General features: G+C 50.6%; 1 protein-coding gene across 1 annotated transcript in view; it reads right to left on the bottom strand.

Moving 5' to 3' along the window:
• WHRN (whirlin) overlaps positions 1-19,330 on the bottom strand; it is a gene marked incomplete at its 5' end in the record, with an annotated part of 54,760 nt that overhangs the window by 9,545 nt on the left and 25,885 nt on the right. Inside the window, 5 exons of the mRNA XM_082009178.1 lie at positions 1,488-1,520; positions 3,329-3,541; positions 3,877-4,120; positions 5,753-5,988; positions 16,922-17,047. Of these exons, the coding sequence (XP_081865304.1) occupies positions 1,488-1,520; positions 3,329-3,541; positions 3,877-4,120; positions 5,753-5,988; positions 16,922-17,047 (852 nt within the window). The remainder of the gene's footprint in view (positions 1-1,487; positions 1,521-3,328; positions 3,542-3,876; positions 4,121-5,752; positions 5,989-16,921; positions 17,048-19,330) is intronic.

Here is a 19,330-nt window from a genome sequence, read left to right on the forward strand (position 1 = left end):
TGGAATCAGGCCCTGGGAAAAGAAGGCACCTTTGGATGGCAGTGTCTTTGCTAAGAGGCAGTGGAGAAGAAAAACAAAATCAACAGGGATTTCAATTCCTTAATCCTAACAATGAGGGTTGGGGCAGGAGGCAGGGACAAAGGAAATGCCAGACTGCCTTACTTGTAAGCAATTAGAAATTCATACTGCTCTGAACAGACAAGCTGCCTCCGATTATTGCAGTCTAAAATTAACCTCTGCTTTGCAGGACTCATCTTGAGATCCAAGATTTACAAAAGGTGATGGTGACTCTTAGATAGAGGCAGACACAGATCATCCGTAGGTGACACAATCAAACAAGGCTTACTCTCCTCTCCGAGTACCCTTCAAGCATCCCGTAATGGAATCACTTTTTGCATGGCAGGTCCTGATCGGCCTCATACTGGTTATTTTTGGTGCATGTTCACCCACTGACTCATAGAGAGCTGATGGGACAGAAGGCCTGGTCTAGCATCACTGCCTTTTGCCATGAAGCCAAAGAAATCTGTGTCCCACGGCTCAGGGTGCCTGGGATAACCTCAACCCGGGAATGCTACCGCTTTCCTCTTCTAGATTAAGTGCCATTCCCAGAGGGATGTGGCTTTTGGGCCAGGTTCACAGCCATCAGAGGTCCTCTCCCAAAGCAGTACTAGCAGCTCTCAGCTCCACCACTCGTCATGTGTGCTCAACCCGCTGACCCCTGCGATTTCCTCCCAGACAAGGAGAAGGGAATGGACTCTGCACCACTGAGCTGCGCTGCAGGGCACAACCATGCAGCTCTTCTCAGCCTCCTCCCAACCCAGAGATTTGTAATGACAGAGGGATTTCTGAGGCTCTCCCCACATCCATGTCCAGCCTCTCTAAAGTCCGTGTGAGGATTTCTCCAAGGATGAACGTGCACAATTCGATTACAGTGACCACTCCTGCACTGGAGCACAGATTTTTGCAGACCTAAGGCCTGTAAGGAAAATTCTCCCCCATCCCTGAGGATGCATGATGGGATGTGACCAGCCTACTGGTATTTAGCCAGGGTGCCCCTACAGCGAGACAACACAGCAGCAGGTAGAGCAGGCAATGCAGCAGGAAGGGCAGTCTGGGATCCATCAGGCATCAACGCTGCTGGTCCCCCTAAAGCCCCAGTCCTGAGCTGTCAGAGACACTCAGGGCTTTAGTGCAAGCAGGACAGTGGTACCAGCTGGGCTTGGTTCAAGGCTGAGTCTTGTCTGCACTGCGGCACCAAGGCCCACTGCTGTGCTGCCAAGCTGGGAAAAGGGACTCTGGAATGGCTCAGCAGAGCCACAGGAAGAAAAGGCACGAGATTGTGAGATGCTGTTCACGTGGCCAAGTCGCATGCTGGCCCCTGGACAGCCTGTACCTCGCCTCCCACCCAACGCACATTCGCACACAGTCAACCCGTCTACTATGGCAACCGCAGTACTCGAGCTCCCCGTCTCGCTGACAGCCCCTACCTCCATCAGGTCTATTAGCCACAAGAGCCGCTCCTGGGGACGTGCGAGGGGAAAAAGCAGATTAAAACAAGCATAAAAGCGAAAACATAACATCAGGGAAGATGCAGAACAAATGAGTGAGACAAGCAAATCCCAGCACAACGCATCCCTCCTCCCCCAAAACCCACCCTGCAGAATCCACATCCAGCTGCTTCCAGCGCTGAATGCGAAGGCTGAAATGAGCCACTGCTGCGAGAGGTGCTGGGGAGGGCAACAGCAGCAGGGACTCAAGAGGAAACAGTTGGGGGGATCTGCCCCTCTTCTCTCTCTCCTGCTAGCTGAGATAAGCACCCATCCACCAAAAGCCGGTGTTTTTTGCCTGGCAGTTGCTTCAGCAAGCAGCGGTGGCAACCATCTGAAGTGTTAGTGTTCCTACCACGCAAGGCAGAGCTCAGAGGGGTGCATGTTCTCACACACATGGAAAGAGGTGTCACACTGGTGGGGAGGACCTGCAGTGTGACCGAGGGACACGTGTTCTTGAAGGAAGCTCTTAAAACAGGGCCCACCAGATGGTGCCCGCTCTCGTCTCTATGCCAGAACAGCACCCTGGGCCGGCGTGCCAGCTGGGGCTGGGCCATCGCTCGCACACCAGGCCAAGCAGCCACACTCGGCACCTGGTGTCACAGGGCAGGAGGGAGAGCACGGCGCACTGGAAGCAGGTGGTACAGCCCCAGGCATGGGGGTAATGTGGGAGCAGGGAGTCACACAAGTTCTGGCAGACCCGCGTTAGCTCTCTGATACTTCAGCAATACTTCCCCGGCTGGCCTTCGGAGAGCAGTGCGAAACTCGCTTTGCTTATCCTGATCCAGAAAGGATCTCACCGTAATCCATCCTTAACAGAGCAGATGGCTTTCCTGCGGGTGTTTGCGGAGTCAATGGGACAAAAGCACAACTCTGATGCTCTGAAACTTGCCGAGGCCTCTGGGGGGGCTGGACCAAACTGCGTAGGCAGACACAGTCCCGGGAAAGGCCCCCGCCAGCTGTGCTGCCTGGGCCCTCCGCAGCACAGCCCCACGCACCCCGGCAGGCGCTGGCTTGATTGCTGTCGAACTAGCAGAAAGCTCATTGTCATCTGTTCTTTTCCTGAAGGTTTTAATTTCCGAAGTTGCTAATGGATTTATGATGAAAGGCATTTTATGGCTAGGAAATTAATTTTGGGGCTGTGTGCCTGCACACTCTGAGGTGATTACAATAACTTAATTAGACTGTGTGTGCAACGAAGGTCTGGCAGAGACGTGGGAACGTTGCCGCTTAATGCTGGCGAGTGGGCAGAGGCTGGGACGGGATGCAGATGGCCTGGCCGCTGTGGTCCCCGCTGGCCGGCGTCTTTAAGGAGGCGATTTAAAGGTGACAGCTGGAGCTGGTGAATGGCGGCACGCATGGTGTGGCAGTGACAAGTCACTGAGATTTCTGTGTGGATGCAGCTCGCTCTGCACAGTGGAGGTCCTGGGAGGGAGGCAGACTTCCTCCCTCACCGGGGACAAAGTGACATTTAGCACCAGGCTCAGCCCCCATGCAGAAGACAGTGGCATCTCGGTCTCAGGGGTACAGAGATACCAAGCATGAAGCACAGCATCACCTTATTACACCTACAAATCCCACTACTGCACCCAGCCCACAAGAAAAAAAAAAAAACAAACAAAACCCAAAAAAACAGATTTGGGGGAATCCACTGGGGAAGCAGACTGAACAGGGTTTCCTGTGGGGTGAAATGCCTTTATAGCACTGCAGGGAAATGAGTTTGTTGTAGGGCTGCCAGGAGCAGGAGTTGAAAGAAAAAGGAACAACCAGGAGGGACTTACACGGGCTGAGCTGATGGTTGTGGCAGTGAAGTGGCTGCTCGAGGAAGAGACAGTGTCGCTGTAGGACATCATAGAGTAGGAGTCGGTGCCGATGCTGGGCCCCGAGGGCTGTCGAGCCTTCATGGACTCGATCTCTCTCTTCAGCACCAAGTTGTCAAAGCGGTCAAGGTCTTGCGGGGAGATCACACCCCGCACCTCTGAAAGCAGTGAGAACTGGGCCAGGCAGACAGACAACCAAAGAGAGGTTGAAGCATGACCATATTGCTGGGGAGGTCAAGACCCATCCTCCCACACTGTTCAACAGTGGTAATGAGATGTACTGGCAGGTAACATGTGAGGAGGTTTGGTCCTAAACCTTACCAGAAGCTCCTCTGGCACTGAACACCAGCCTGTATTCCCCATAATGTCCTATATCTGGATTTTGCTTTCATACCCTCACCCTTGACCCTGAGCAGATGACCTTGGAGGCACTAAGCCACACTGCGACAATGGCTCTGCTCAGTCCACCAGCTACAAGAAACTGTCCCTGACCTTGGTGTAGGCCTCACCTTAGCATGTGTGTTGAGTAGCTCGAAGAGCGCCATGACAAGAGCATCCACGGAGATGTGGCCTTCCTTATACTCATCAAGGTAGTAGCCCATGGTTGCCCGCTCCTGTTCATTCAGCAGGTGCCGTGCCTGTTCCTCCAGCATGACTCGGGTCTGGTTCACCATGCTGCTCAGTGTTACCTGGGAGCCGGCCAGGCCCCGGTAAAACACAGGCTGCAGAAGAAGACAGGAGATGGGCTTTGGCCTGGGATGCCAAGGAATCAGCTGCTGAAAGGACGGCAGCTGTGTCTCTGCTGAGTCAGCTGGGCAGCACAGGCAGGACCGGGAACAGCCCCCTCACTCTGGGCTCTGCCCACCAGCCCAAGCTGCCTGTGCTTCAGACCACTGCTCTCACCCAACTACCTGTAGCAAAGCTGGACTTTGACTTTCCAGTCCCAAACTGGGTACTGGAAGGGGGATGCTGAGAAGGACTGGAGGCAGCTACCCTCAATTCATCAGCATGGCCACCCAGTGTCACTACTTGTCTGGGTAACTCTGGAGCCACAAGATTATGAGCACCAGTCGAATAAACAAAGCTGCTTCCCAGCTCTGCTCAGCAAGCATGGATGCTGGCCCTTGACTGGCCATTGATTTAATAGCAGCCTGTGCTCCTTCCCAGCACAGCTGGGGCCACAAGAGAGAGGCAAGCTTCCCGTCTTATGTAGAAGGCACTTTTGCCCCCACTGCAGGCTTCAAGCAGACTCTGGTGAAGAAAGAGCCACTGGCAACCAAAGGAGTCCCAGGGAGAGACATGTCTGGCTGTAGATGAAAGGCTTTTTTCTTTGAGAGGGATTGCTAAGAGGAGGTCCTTGCTGTTCCCCTCCCTGGCAGTGTGGGCAGTCAGCACAGGGATACAGAGACAGACAAACCCCTGACTATCCCCGAGACATGGAGAGGAATTGAGGCTGGGGAGCATGTTTTGCCAGTAAACAGCACGAGGCCCTTATCAGCAAGAGCCACCTGTGAAACCTTGCTGCTTCATTTCCATTTAAAAGAAATGCGTTTTGCAAAGAGGTGTTCAGAGAAGACGCACTGGCAGAGAGCTGCTGCCACTGCACTGGGCAAGTCCCTGCTGCTGCTGCAGCCCTGCCACCGTGCTGGAAAGATCCCAGGAACGGTCAGGGCCCAGAGACAGCCACCATGTGGAAGGCATCACGGTCATCTCTGCAAGGTGGAGAGAGTCCCCATGGTCCTTGCCCGTGTGTGATCATTGCCCCTTGCCCATTAACGTCATCATTCCCAGGCTGGGAGGCACCAGATGTGCTGCAGAACTGACCCACCAGTGGCACGAGAGGGGGTACCCATTATGCCACTGTTTGTAGAAACACAGCTGGCAACATGAGGTGGGGAGGAGAAAGGCTAGAGCCAGTTAAAACCCACCGGTCCTCATAAAACCAGCATCCCTTTTATAACGAGGAGCACAAAGCCCTCCCTCCCATGGAAAATAAGGGACAACGATGGTGATTTTTACTCAAGGAATCAGGGAAAGCCTGATATCTCTTACCCTGGCTGCCGCCTCCGCAGCATGGTCGCCCACTGCCCTGCAAGGAGGGAGAAGATCAGTTATCACTGCGTGCTGTGTGCTCAGCACCCATCACCCGAGGCCTGGCACGAGATCTGTTATGTATATACTCTGCTATGTTATATACTCTCCTCTCTGTGGCCGTAAGAAGCATGTTGGCCAGACCCGATCCACCTTACAGGCCAGAGATGCTGTCTTCTAAGCACCAGGGGTGCTACCATCGATGGGCTGCCACCATTACGCGTGCTGGGGCTCCACACCCACCCTGGGTGACTGTGTACACCCTACAGGAGCTCAGAGTTGACAGACCTACACAGTAAGCTTGCGCGGCGTGTACCGAGCACATACCCTGCTGAGTTGACGAGGGTCTCTCCGATTTGGGAGCTTGCTATCCACCTGGTCTCGTCCACAGTGGTGCGGGCGTGGGGTAGCCTGCCGACGTCCTTCACTGTCATGATGAGGTGGCGGGAAGACTTGAGCAGCTTCACCGCCTCGTCGTGGGGGATGCTGAGGAAGCTCCTGCCGTTCACTTCCAGGATCTGGTCTCCTACCTGCAGAGTCAGGATGGTGTGAGCCTGGCAGGCCCTGGGGGCTTTCCCGTTAGGAATATACCTTCCTCTCCCACCAGGGAGGAGCTACTCAGCCTACCCCACCGCCAAGCTAGGACCACAGCAATTGGAGGCATCAAGACAGGCAAGGGCCCAGTGCTGACGGCTGGAGACCAAGCATTCAAGCCAACAGCCAGTGAAGGACAAGGCTGTGAAGCCTGGAGGAGCCTGTTTAGGATCCCGAGTAAGACCAACCTGCCCAGTGCCCTCCATTAATGAGATCTGCAGACCAGCGTGGTTAGAAACAACCCCCAAAGAATATCAAGACTTCCAGCCCCAATCCCTCCTGCTGATCTGAGAGGCCAGAAACCACCTGTGGAAGCCCCAAACCTCTGGGTCTCTCTGTGCAGCAGGCAGAGTTCAGCTTGAGTGTCTCACCACAGTCTCCAACACTCTGAACTGTGGGACCTGGGGCAGCTGGATTTCATCTCCCCTCTCCTCCCATTTCCTCCCCAGCTGCTCCTGAGCACTTCCATTTTGTGGCCAGAGCCTTTGCTGTAATCAGGAGCTTCCCTGACAGCCTGGCTGTGTTCAAGACACAGCACTCATCTGGCATTTCCCCTTTCATCCCAGGTCCTCTTTCTCTTTGTTTCCAGGGCATTCATCAGTACCACTCCTCCTCACTCCCGTATCGCAATTCACCCTGTTTCTGATAAGCCACCACTTTGAAACTGCTCTTTCATATCTTTAGAAGGCTTAACCACAGGCCTCTGTTGAGCTCTGTCAAAACACAGTCTTATTGTCTTTATGCTGCAATGCAAGCAGAATGAGACACTCCTTTAAATGTCACCTCCATCTTGAGAAGAGAAGAAAAGAGGGGGTAGAATTTCTGAGTTTAAGATAATAACACCAAGAGTCAATATGATCCTTTCAGTTCAGTCCATCTCATTCTGTCACCAGGTTAAGGAAGCCTCAGGGGACTGGGATTAATTCTCCAGACTTCTACTCCAGTGAGAAGCCGTGATTAACCCCTGCCAAGTCTATGTGGTGGGCTGTGACTTTGCTGTCACCCAAATTTCCCCCAGTGCTACCCAGAACTTTGCTGGGGTGAACATGGATGTCAGGAATACCACCAGCAAAGCTCAGCTCAGCATAAAGCATGAGAGATCCCTCAACTGCTCCAGCAAGGAAGGGCAGCTGATTGCTGGTCCGAGGAGGCAGAGCTGATCCAGAAACCGCAGTACAGCCCCGGCACTTGGACATCACCTCTCTTTTACACAACAGCCGTGCTGAATGTCACAAGAGCACCGGGCCAGAGCTTGCATCGGCTACTCTCCAGGCACAACATTGCCAGCTGAGATGGAGGAAGGCCGGGGCTGTGGCAGTAGGACTGAAACACATATGGGCAATTCGCACACTCGCTCCCACTCGATTTCTGCCAGCCTGCGCTGCTATGCCCGTGGCATCCAGAGGGTCGATCTACCAACCATCGAGGCTTCAAGGCTAACAGGACCCCTGTCAAGGCATCCACTGCTCTCACTTTGTCATCCTGGGACGTTTCCCTTCCACTACTGCATCCAGTGAAGGGCTGATGGGAAGCAAGGGCAGAGTGGCCATGCCACAGTGTCAGATACAGTGCTGATAAAACCCAACTGTGGCTTCTCCAGGCATCCCCATGAGGACATCCTCAGCAAAGAGAACACAAGAATGGGGAAGAAAAGACAGAGAAATCCTGCTGCTTGGGCCAGAAGAAACCCTGATCACACCCCTGGCTGTCTTGAGGTCTGTGGTGTGACAGACACCATTCAGACCACATGAGAGGTGATCTTTAAGAGAAATTAAGTAGAGGGAGGGAAAAGAGTGGCTGGTGGAGTCCCTGGGTGGCAGAAGTGAACACGGCTTGGCAGGACTCTGTCAGGAGTGACAGAGCAGCAGGACCTTGGCTCTGTGCTTACCTCCAGAGCCACTGACCCACCTCGGGCTGCCTGAGACCGATGCAAATCCCAGTCCTGAGAGTCCTGCTGGGGTAAGGGTGTTTTGTGAGCAAGGCCTGACCCTGCCAGCAGCCACATTCAGGGACAGTTACCCAGTGGTGAGAGGCTGTCCCAGCTGCAGCGTAACCAGCCAGAGGTGCAATGTGCAACCACGAGCATAAACCAGAGTCTCAACAGCAGCATGACTGACCATTTCAGACAGAGGGTTTTAGACTGGGAGCTGCCATCAAAGCAGAGGCCACGGTCCAGCGCCACAGTCCCCTCTCGTATTCTGCAGTACTGTGGTCTCAGCATCCCATTTCTGCCAGGTTTTTCACGTTCCTGTGGCACCAGGGCACCTCCTGGGCAGACTGCTGTAGAGCAAAGTTGGCTCAATAGCAACGAAAAACACTATTACCTCAAATTACACTCTTCCCAGCAGCCCTCAAGGGGAGACTGCAACAGTTTAATTATTATTACATTTTGTTTTGTTTTGAAATAGGTCTTAAAGAAAATTCCAGATGCCTTTTACAGGGGCCCTGGGCCTGCTCTCCCATGTGGTGGAGTCTCATCCAACTCCCCACATGGCTACGGGATCAGGCAAGCTGCTGTGGGGTGGCAGGAAGCCCCAAGACTGTGGCCTCCGCGACAGCAGAGAGGTGGCTCTCAGAACAGCACAAAGCTCCAGGAGCACTACATTTGCTCCAGCCTGCTTTCCAGAGGAGGGCAAAAGAAAGCCCCCAAATCCACTGCATGGCACTTTTGCAAATAGGTATTGCTGGGGCTATTTAAGGGATTACAGAGGCAGAGTTCCCAAGTGCCAAGGAGGCACAGCAGCTTCCCTCCCTGCCCACTACAGGGCCATGGAGGGTCATACACGGAGACCTTTGTGGTCCTCTGGCCTTGCAAAGGTAGATGCAGAGGGGGACAAGGCTCAGGATCTCCCTGAGAAGCCATAAAGACATGCAAAGGAATGGGAGAACTGAACGTCCAGAAGGTGGGGAAGAAAACCCTGAGATGCCTGCAGCAGCAGTGTGAGAGTGAGCCCAGATCTACCAGCAACGCTCAACTATTTGGGTTAGTTCAGACTAGAGGTGTCAGAAGGAGTTGGTAAAGGTGCTTTGAAGAACCAGGCAGGACTTTGCCACTGGCTGAGATGTGACTGATGCCTCTTGAATGACCACGGAGGACACAGGCAAAATACTACAACCAACACGGATGCTATATATACACTATACTATATATATATACACTACGCTAATACTACAACCAACATGGTCCACTTTACTCAGCATGCAGCTGTGAGAATGATCACATAAGCCTGCAACAAAAATATGTGATGGGAAACCATGGTAAGAAACATATCAAGAATAGCTTTAAAACTAGTGCAACAGCAATATCCCAGTGAATGTGTGGCCTTGCTGTGAGTGCATTCCCTGGTTACATCTCTGCCTGCCCAGCAAGAAGACTCAGAGAGAAAAGTTCTCGAGAAGGGAAACAAAAATAATTAATGGCAGATGAAGGAAAGTGCCTGTGAAAGGACAGATTGAAAAGATTAGAGAAGAGACTGTATGGGGAGCTGGATGGAGCTATACAAAATAGTGCTGGCAATAAAGAGAAGCCAGAGAAGGGCTCCTGTTTACCCTTCTCTCTGATGGAAGGGCAGAGGATGCTCAGTGAGGCTAGAAGGATGCTGTGAGTGGCACTGATAGGAGAAAAGGACCTGGAGCAAGAGCAGCATAGAATCACAGAATTGTTTGAGATGGAAAAGACCTTTAAGATCACAGAGCCCAGACGCAGCTTGGATGCGGCAGAGCTCAGTTCTGCATTCAGCTCCATCCAGTGACCTCGAGCAGATTTGCCTCATTCCTCTAGGGACAGTTCCTTGCTCTGTGACACACAGAGCAGCTGGTGGATAGCAAGGGCTGTGGCAGAACTGGAGAGCCCAGTCCCTACCGACACCACTGTCAGGGGCCCCGAGTTTTGTCCTTGCATGGGTGAGCCGGTGCTCTCTGCTTGCTGGCTTTATAACTGCCGTTAACGGGGCAGCTGCACAGCTAATAAGGCGAAGAGATGACGTAGGTAAGAGATAAACCCACAGTCCTATGGCCAGCCAAGAAGGGAGCCAATGCCTTCAAGCTGGGCTGATGCAAGCCTGCAGCTCGAAGGGAAGTGGGAGCACATGAGAGATGCATTGCAACAGCCACTGGAAGGTCCTGGTGCTGGCACAGGCCAGGTCCTGCTGCACCATCTTTTGCTCTGGCTCCAGTAAGATGCTCAAAGCAGCAGGTCCTGCAGACAGAGCAGCCTGCTCTTGGCTGGCCTTCCCCTTCTCTGACTTTCCCTGTGGAAGGACGAGAGACAGCACCGGGCACGGGTTGGACTTGGCAGGCCATTACCAGGGGACGGCGGCCCCTTGCCCCAGCTGGCTGGAGGCAAGAGTGCACAGAGCAGAGCTGTGTCAGGGTGGGATACTCACACCTACCCCAGCAGACCGCAGAGCACAGATCTGTTGCCAAAATCATATGGTAGGGATGCAAAGCTTCCCTGGTTTGAAAGACAGACAGCCTGGGGCCAACCTCACCTCTGTGAACCAGCTGCAGAAAAGAGAACCAGAGGCACCCAGCTCTACCAGAGCTGATCCATGGAGAGCAAGAAAGGGGGAGGGAGCCCAAGGGAAGGCAAATAACACAAATGACCCCTTTCCCAACCATCAGACTCCACAAATATCTCAGGTTCCCTTCAAGCTCTGTCAGCTTTAAACCAACAACCAAAAAATTGCTAACCACCAACATAACAGGGAGGAAAAATGATGCCAGTGCCTAAACTGCCCAGAGAAACAGACATTCAGGTGTAATGAGTATCACCTCTCAGGTCTTTCTAATTCACTGGGCAATGCACTGGAGTGGCTTTTGCTGCTAATATAAGGAGCATCAGGCTCACTGCAGCACTGAAACAATGAAAATCCAAATTTGATTAGGTAGCCTTATTGCAATTATGAATCTTTAATAGTTTTCCGAATCAGGGATTAAACTGCCACGATTTTTTCTTCAAGACAGCTATACAGATTTAATAACCTTTCTTTAGTTTCTCCTTTCAAGAGTGCTCCCAAAGGAACCCGGCAAGCCCCTGCCGTATAGGGGAGACCAAAGGGGCCCTGGACAAGCTACTTCATCTGTCTGTGTCTGTCCTTCATCGCTGCCTCAACATTTATTCAAAGTCTTTCATGGCTCTCTGGTCTCTTGTGCTGCATTTGTATAGTGCCCAGCACAAGACCACCTCTATCTGGTGCTGCCAGAATATTAACACCAGGTGAGAACAACCAGCCACAAAATACTTGGATAAGTTTGGGCACCTCATGCAGGGGGAAAAAAAAGACCTTGCAAAAACAATTGCTGGTGAAGGGCAGATAAGGGAATCGTTGGTCAGCCCAAATGCCTGCAAATCAGCCTATCTTGATGACAGACCCTATTAGAGCTGGAAAGGATTTTGTGCTAATTAAAATGGATAATAATATTTATTTCCTGCCCCTCCCCAAAGTCAAGGGCAATTGGGGTGGTAACAAAAGACTGCAGAAATGCAAAAGAACCATCTACTAAAACTAACGCTGACCCTAGCAAATTATTTGCTGTATGCACAGCTCCAAACCAGCACAGAATAAAAGAAGTAATAATAAGACAAAAAAGTTATAACGAAACACAGAAAAATTATTTCCCTGGCTATTTCAGGAAGATGTTTTCAGTTGTGTTCAGCTAATGGTGGGTAGACACAGCAGGACCTGCTGAGTGCCTGACCACTTCTGAAAATGGGCTTATTCTCATTTCCTAGGGAAAAATCTACCCTGAAATTCAGGGGCTGAACATGACGTGCAAAAGGTGACAGACAGCAGGCAAGAAGCAGAGTTCCGAAATAACACACCTGGATGACAGGCTTGGCTCCTTCGCTTTCTGGAGACAGAGAGAATAACATGGGAAAGGGAGGTGCAGTCAAGAGAAACTTAATGGGCTTAAGACAAGGGTTCTGAGCACCTAAAGTCTCTTAAAAATAATCAAAATTGGCTCTGGGAGAAATTCAGTCACACAAACAGAAAAACAGGTGAGAGATTTTAAACATGAGTTATGTTAAATGACACCAAATTGGGCTGGCAGTAATAGGGCTAATATGATGCCAAATGGTTTGGCACTAGCACTAGTCTTATTTAATGCCACTAATGTGCTAGAAGAGAGGTTAAATTATACTTGTGGATACCACTAAAGCAGAAGGAGTCTCTCTCTAGCACAAATAATTACCAAAAGCAGACCTTAAGAAATTAAATATATGGGCAGGGAAAAGTATTAATTGATTTGGAAACGAACAAATTAAGACTTGCAGAAAAGTAAGGAGGTACTCAGCTTCCCCAAGAGGAAAACAGGTCAGGGCAGATGATCCACGTCAAATGAGGCCAACACAGCTTGTTGGAACGATCAGAGACAGATCTGGGAGCAAGGCAAGGGAACAGCAGGTTCCAGGTGCTGTCTGAAAACACGTTCTTTTGCCCAAACACCTTGCAAGACAAATATGAGGAACAAAGCAGATACAGAGTGGAAATGAAAGCATACAAGGAGAGAAGGTTGTCTCTTGGGGTAGGTGGTGGTTTTGGCACTGCTGTGGGGAGGTTTCTGGTAGCCTCCCAGAAAAGGAGCAATTTCAGCAACGTCTGTCCCCATAAAGGTGACATTGTTTGAAGGACCACTCCGCTGGAAAGGTTACATCTTGTGTACCACAACCATGTACCCCCTCGTTGAATGTCTCACTATACGGTTTATTCCCCAGACGCTGAGGCAGCCACAAGGCTCTTTTTTAATCTTCTCTTTTGCAGTATCTCTATGTGCAGACCTCAAAATACAAGACAGTTTTCAAGAGGCAGCTTCATGACTGCCACCGATGATGTAAAATCATTCACCTCTTCCTATTTATAGTCTCTTTTTTTCCCCTCCTCCTCTTGTATACAGATATACATGGATCGTGGTAGCCTCTTTTTACCACAGCCTTTGTGCTGGGAACTCAATATTGAGTTGTTTGTTCAAAGAAAGCTACCTGAAATCTGCTATTTTTGATGTAAAGGTCAAGGAGAGAAAAAAAAAATTGGCTTAAAAAATCCTGACAAAATACATCACCAGAAAAAATGAACAAGGAAGAAATTGGGATAAGCAGAGCCACGAACGCCAGCAGAACAAGCTCAGCTCCTGTACAGCATTGCCACAAACGTCACAAAGGAGGCAGGAAGGACAGAAGCTGAAAGCAAACAAGACTGGCTCACGTTCCTCCTTTGCAGTCCTCTGCTGACCTGCACTTTTTCAGTCCGAGAACTTACACAGAGGCAGCATATTTTAAAACATGCCCAAAGAACACATTGTCAGAAGTTTCATGAATGAATAAACATAAAGACGGCCAAGGCCAAAAGTATGAATATTTAGTTATTGACTGACTGCAGCAATTCAGCCTGTTTTCTGTTGGCTCCTGCAGAGCGCTCTGCCTCCTGGCCACGAAGCCAGAGGGAGCAGAGCAGCGGAACCCAAACTGGCAGCAGCAAGGCTAGGATCTCCTCTGGGACCCACTTCTCAGGACCACAGCCTCTGTTCCTGTAACATACAAAAGCCAGCTTAGCTTTCGGGCCCGAGAGAAACGTCCTTGGTTTTGACTGGTTTTCAATACCATGTTGCTCACCCTTTAATCAAAATTTAAGGGAAACGTAAACCATGTTATTAAAACATTCAAATCATTGCCATAGGGGCAAGAAGGTTTTCCTTAAAATCAAGAGTCTGGCAGAATTGACTCAAACGATTCTAGTAAAAAATTCAGTGAAAACAGCAAAACCCACAGAAATATTCACTGCCTGGGAAGGCAGAAGAACCTTCCCATCAACCCAGCAAGGTTGGGTTGAGTCTACATTGAACAAACCCTCGATTTTACTATGTTAGAGAGCAACGAACTACCTGGAAATCACATTTACCCATCAGTCCTTCCCTCCCCATGGTATCACATCCCTTCCATCACCACCTGGAGCAGCGCAGGGAGCGTGTGGATGCAGTCTACACCCAACTGTGTCTAACAGCAGAACATAAAAGGCCTTTCTTTATCTCCAAACCTCCAAGCAGTTCTAAATTTATGGCCTGCAGCATACACAAATCAGGGTGGGAAGCGTCTGTGCGTATCTGAGACCACATAAAGGCTGACATTCAGAAAAGCATCGGCCTGCTGGCACGCACAAATCATTTACTAGAAAACAGAACAGCAAGGAGAGAGATATAAAGAATCAATAAGCAGAGGCTCTAGTGTGCAAACAATTGCCACGGCGCAGGGACCTTGCATGGCAGGGAGGGAGGGGATAAGCACACACCGCTCTGTGTGCTTCGACTATGGCGTGCGTGTGATTATTTTCTTGCCTTCCTAGCAGTCATGAAATGAGAGGTGGAGGGATAAAGCTGTGTGTTACGCTGCTGTCACTTTTCCTGTGTGTGGGTTTGCAGTGCGACGCCAGCTGTGTTGAGCTCACCGGCGGGTGGACTGAACCAAGAAATCGGCAATTTTCCCCATGCAGCCAAGAGAGGGATTTAGAGCAGTAGAGAAGCACTAAACATGAAACAAACGGAAAGAACCTTAGGAAAACAATGCAACTTCTTTTTCTTTTCCTGCCTTTAACCCCTCAAGGCTTCTGGTGTTTAGGAGATGGAGTGTGACACTCTGGCACAGGGTCAGCAGGCGCTGGGGACAAACAGGCTTCCTTCAGATGGCGTGTCCTCTGACTCAGCAGTCACCTGTGTGACACCCGGGGTTGCTCAAGCCAGTCCCTCTCTTTCCAGCTCTATTAGGCAGAAACAAATTGTTCTGTGCCTCATACCATCTCTGTCTTGAAATCCTCGTGTCCCACAGCACTGTCCCTCCTGCCTCTCACCACAACCTTGCGCTAGTGAACATGCGTGCGTTGACGTCCCGGGGAGACGGCTGTGTACCCTGGTTGGGTGTGCAGGCAGAGCGGCTGCGAGGTGGCCAGCCCAGAGGAGTAACTGGGAGGGTAACTTTCTGGGAGAGCAGGATGGTCTGCAGGGAGTTCCCAGCAGCAGCTCTCACTTCTTACTGCCCTGAGAAACACTCAGCCATCTCCTGAGAATGCCCCCACAGCTCTCGTCCCTAGTGCCCAAGTGACCCTCTCATACGGCAGGATCCAAAACCCCATTTCCCTGCTAAGGGCCTGAGAGAGAGATTAAGGCTTGGATTGATCCAAACCTCCAAGTTCAGCATTTTCATTCTGTGCCAAAAAGAGTCAGCAGAAGCCTGCAGCGGATAATTAAGTTCAGAAGGGGTTGTATTACCCCTGCAAATGTCTCCTTGTCTATAAAAGGAACCCTGGTGACCTCAGTGCCCAAGTTAGATGCAACGTCTCGTGCCACAGCAACTTGAGGGACAGGATCGTATCTGTCCCAGCCCAAATGCCAGCCCTCTCCACCAGACTGCCCATCCACTTCACGCTATGAGCCTTTACAGATTTAAGTGACTTTATGGGGCCACTGGAGCAAAGCTAAAGGCTTAGCCCTAAACTCTCTGGGGTTGATTAAGAGAGAAACGTATGACTTCACAATACACAGAGAGGAATTCAGAGCAGATTACCCCTCGATCCTCAGCAGTCCAGCACCATTTCAGGGCATTGAGAGAACATTAGGGAGCTTAACATCCATTGAATCTTGACTGACACAAGGAGCAGAGAAAGAACTGTCCCTCAGAGCCCATGGGATTGCATTGGAGGAAGCAAAAAGGACACAATGCGATTGCAGTGAGGGGGAAAAAAACCACCAAAAAGGAAACCCCGAGTGTTGAAGTAAAACACTACAGCCTGGGAAGTTTGAGTCTCAAACATATCCCATCTATCAGCAGCACAGAGATGCTGCACTCAAAGTCCAATAGTTCCCTTTTCAACTTATTTTACTGGTGAACGTCCTAGAACATATAAAATTTTAACCTCAAATGCCCCTTCCAGGAACAGCTGAGGTCCCAGGATGTACCATCCTGTTCTGAGATCTGGTACAGCAAGAAGGATGGAGGAGCTCAGAGGTGATGTCTGTGCATGTGTACATGGTGGGATGAAAGAGATGTAGGATCTCGCTTTCCAAGAGGTCTGCAGCAAAACAGTAGGACTCTGGACCAGTCCAGCCTCAGAAGAGCTCAGTCAACCCACAGAGCATCCTTCAGGTATCTGTTTGACTATGGAGGGAACCTGACATAGCTGAAGGTCACACCAAGTTAGGCTGCTGATAGATCCACTCTGCTCTAGCCCCGAGGGCGATCCTGCTGTTTCTGCTTCTCAAGAGACGATCTTTGCGAATGCCAGTGCTGCAGGAAGAAAGTAGCACGCACCTGCTCCCACTGCAGCACGCTTGGCCTCCTCGCATCGCATCGCGGCAGCTAAACGCATTCCCTGCAGGCAGGCTATGAGCACCTTGTGCAGAACACTAGCTTGAAACATAACGGGTTTGGATGAGAGATGCAGGAAGAGGGCACAGGACCAGGAGCTTTAATGGAAAACTCTTCCCTGCCAGCTCAGGGAGGTGAGAGTGACTTTCTTTACCTGCCAGGCCTGGGGCTGTGCTCTCAGATACCTACACCAAAAATATCCTCAGGCTACCTCAAGGGGGAGAAATCAGGTGTAGGACTGTGCTAAGGCAGAAGTCAAGTACAACCTACTCTAAAAGTTGTAAGGCTGCATTTCCCTCTGCACACTAACCTTGCTCCCTCTAGGCTTAGTATCCAAATGTCCAAAGAACTTGCCCTGAAAAGCATCTCCAGAAACACTCACCTCTTCATTGAGAGCCCTGCTTAGCCGGGGGCAGAGGAGTCGGAACAGCAGCAGTTACGTGCCACCATGGCCCTGCAGCTACAGCGTGTGAAGCTCTACCTCCTGCCCCAGCCCACTCTGGGCTCACTCTTACCTTTAAGCCAGTACTCTCTGCTTCGGAGCCTGTATCCACACCAGTGATGTAGATGCCCAGGGAATATTCTGCCCCTCCTCGGATCATGAGGCCCAGGGACTTCCCTTCATTCAGGACCAGATTCACCTGCAGAGGAGGAACAGTCATTTACACAGTGCCCAAGTGCTGCACAAAAGCAGTCTCAGCTCCATGCTTCTGACAACAGCCACGTCCCCCTGCTGCCACCACCTCTCCCACCCCTGCCCTGGTGACACAGCCTGGGACAGAGACACTTCTGTAGATGCCTCCAGACAACTGCAGCCCCAGGCAGAGCTTTAAACTAGCGACATCCCCTCCCTTCAGCTGGGTCCTGTAGCAACGCAGAGCGGAGGGAGAGCAGGTCTAGCTGTTCCTGTGGCTCCCTAGGCTCCTCCGTCTCCCCGTGCCTGGAGAAAGGGTCAGGGCTGGCTGTGGCTCAAAGGATGCTTTAGAGACACATGGGCTGCAGGGTGGGCAATGCCCCATGCAGCCCAGCAAGCAGCATGGCTACCCACAAACACAGGGGGGCATTTTCCAGTGAAGAGTGGAGAACATGCAACATCCACAATTTGGGTTTGTTTTGTTTTTTCCTGTTTTTCAATAATTTAGAGGGTCAAGTGGAGTGAGAGGGCAGGTCACGTTCAGAAGGGAAAGCACGGAAAGGCTGGTCCTCACCCACCTCCACTGGCCCGGCCGCCACCCCTGCAGTGGTCACTAGTCTGTGCAGCCAGCGGCTTCGCAGGACGCCCACCCTGCCTGTCTGAGGTGCAGGAGGCACTCAGGGCTCCTCCACACAGCCATGTGCCTTGTTATCTCTAATTAATAATGCTAGGCCAGATTTTCCATCTATTCTGCCCAGAACAGCCAGGCTGCAACAGACATTTAGTATTTCCCACAAAGCTCTGACAGGCTGAAGTACCACGCAGCACCTGGACAGCTGTTTTCCCCACCAAATGCTGGCCGCACGGCTGATTTTGCAAGTTACGCCAAAGCTATTAGCCCGTTTCCCATCTGCCTTCTTCCAACCTCTCCTACTCAGAGGGCCTGATGATATATGGAAGTTCAGGTGAGAATTTAGAGTGAATTAACAAGACTCTGTTTAGCTCCCTTGAGGACTTTCAATTTAAAATGGGCTTTGTTCAATGTTGCTGTGCGACGTTTTCTAAATGAAGAACTCTGGGGTGTTTTTTTGCTTTTGTCCCAAGTTTTAAGTCAGTTCTGGAGAAAAGCAGACAGCAGGAATAAAAACAAATGAGAAAAGTCAAAATGTGTTTCACATAGATAGGAACAGACTATTTGTGAATGGCTTTTATATTTAAAAGTCTTCATCGCAGTCAAATCAAAAGCTTGCTCATCTACCTGGATGGAAAAGTCATCTCCAGCTTCAAGTCACTAATTAACCTGCCTTTCTGGAGGATGCAGCATCACACAGGGGATTCAGCCCAGTCTTAAGAGATGCTGGTACTGAAAACCCATTTTCTATCTTGGTGGTGGTACAGAAACAGGATAGAAATCAGCAGCAGGACATAAATCTACCTAAGTAAAATTTTGTACTTTAAGAAATGGATGCCAAAACAGCTCCTACTTTTCTATACCGGTATCACAGCTGGCTGGCAACTGCATTAATGCCTCAGCAGCTGCATATTTCATGGAGCTGTGAGCTAAAGCAGGGTTGATCCCACGAACGAGTTACCAACGCAGGCAGGTTAACTACCTGTATCGGCACCCTTGTCTAGGGCTGCACAAAACTGACATTCCCCTGCTTTAAAGTGCACAAAGTGCTGGCAACAATTCTAGGATTGAAGCATTGCAAAGGAACCATAAAGAGACCTTCACGCTTCAGGCTGGAGGGGAGAGTAAGCATTGTACTCACCCAATAGAGCGTTTGCCTGTCAAAATCAAGGGCAGTTTAACTTCCTCTTTATTGAAAAGATCGCTCTGGACAATGAATGATTACTGTATAGAACATTTCACTGGGTTTTATCAAAACCAGAAAAATATTAAACTTCTCCAGAGTCCTTCCCTTTTCTCCTCATTTACCTAATGACATTCAGGTTTCCCTTCTACCGTTACTTCTTCACCACGCCGTGGCCAAAATTCCCCAACTTTGGGAAAAATACAAGTAGCAGAAATACAGACTGGCAATGGCAGCACTCCCGCTCTATGAGTCCCGATACAACAAATGTGTGTGCCAGTCCTTCACTAGAGTTAACAACGCGAGGGGGTAACTCCACATCAAGACATTTACATTTCCCTTTAACACTATCCTGACGGGCTGGTAAGCTGAGAAGCTGCTCTCCCCACCCCGATATCATCAGATCGAGTAAGAGATACTCCCTCTTCCTATAAACCTGATGTGCTGCTGTGGGAGCTGGTTTGTTTAGACACGTA

This window comes from Phaethon aethereus (assembly GCF_964289735.1).
Source record: "Phaethon aethereus genome assembly, chromosome: 20".
Classification (NCBI taxonomy): domain Eukaryota; kingdom Metazoa; phylum Chordata; class Aves; order Phaethontiformes; family Phaethontidae; genus Phaethon; species Phaethon aethereus.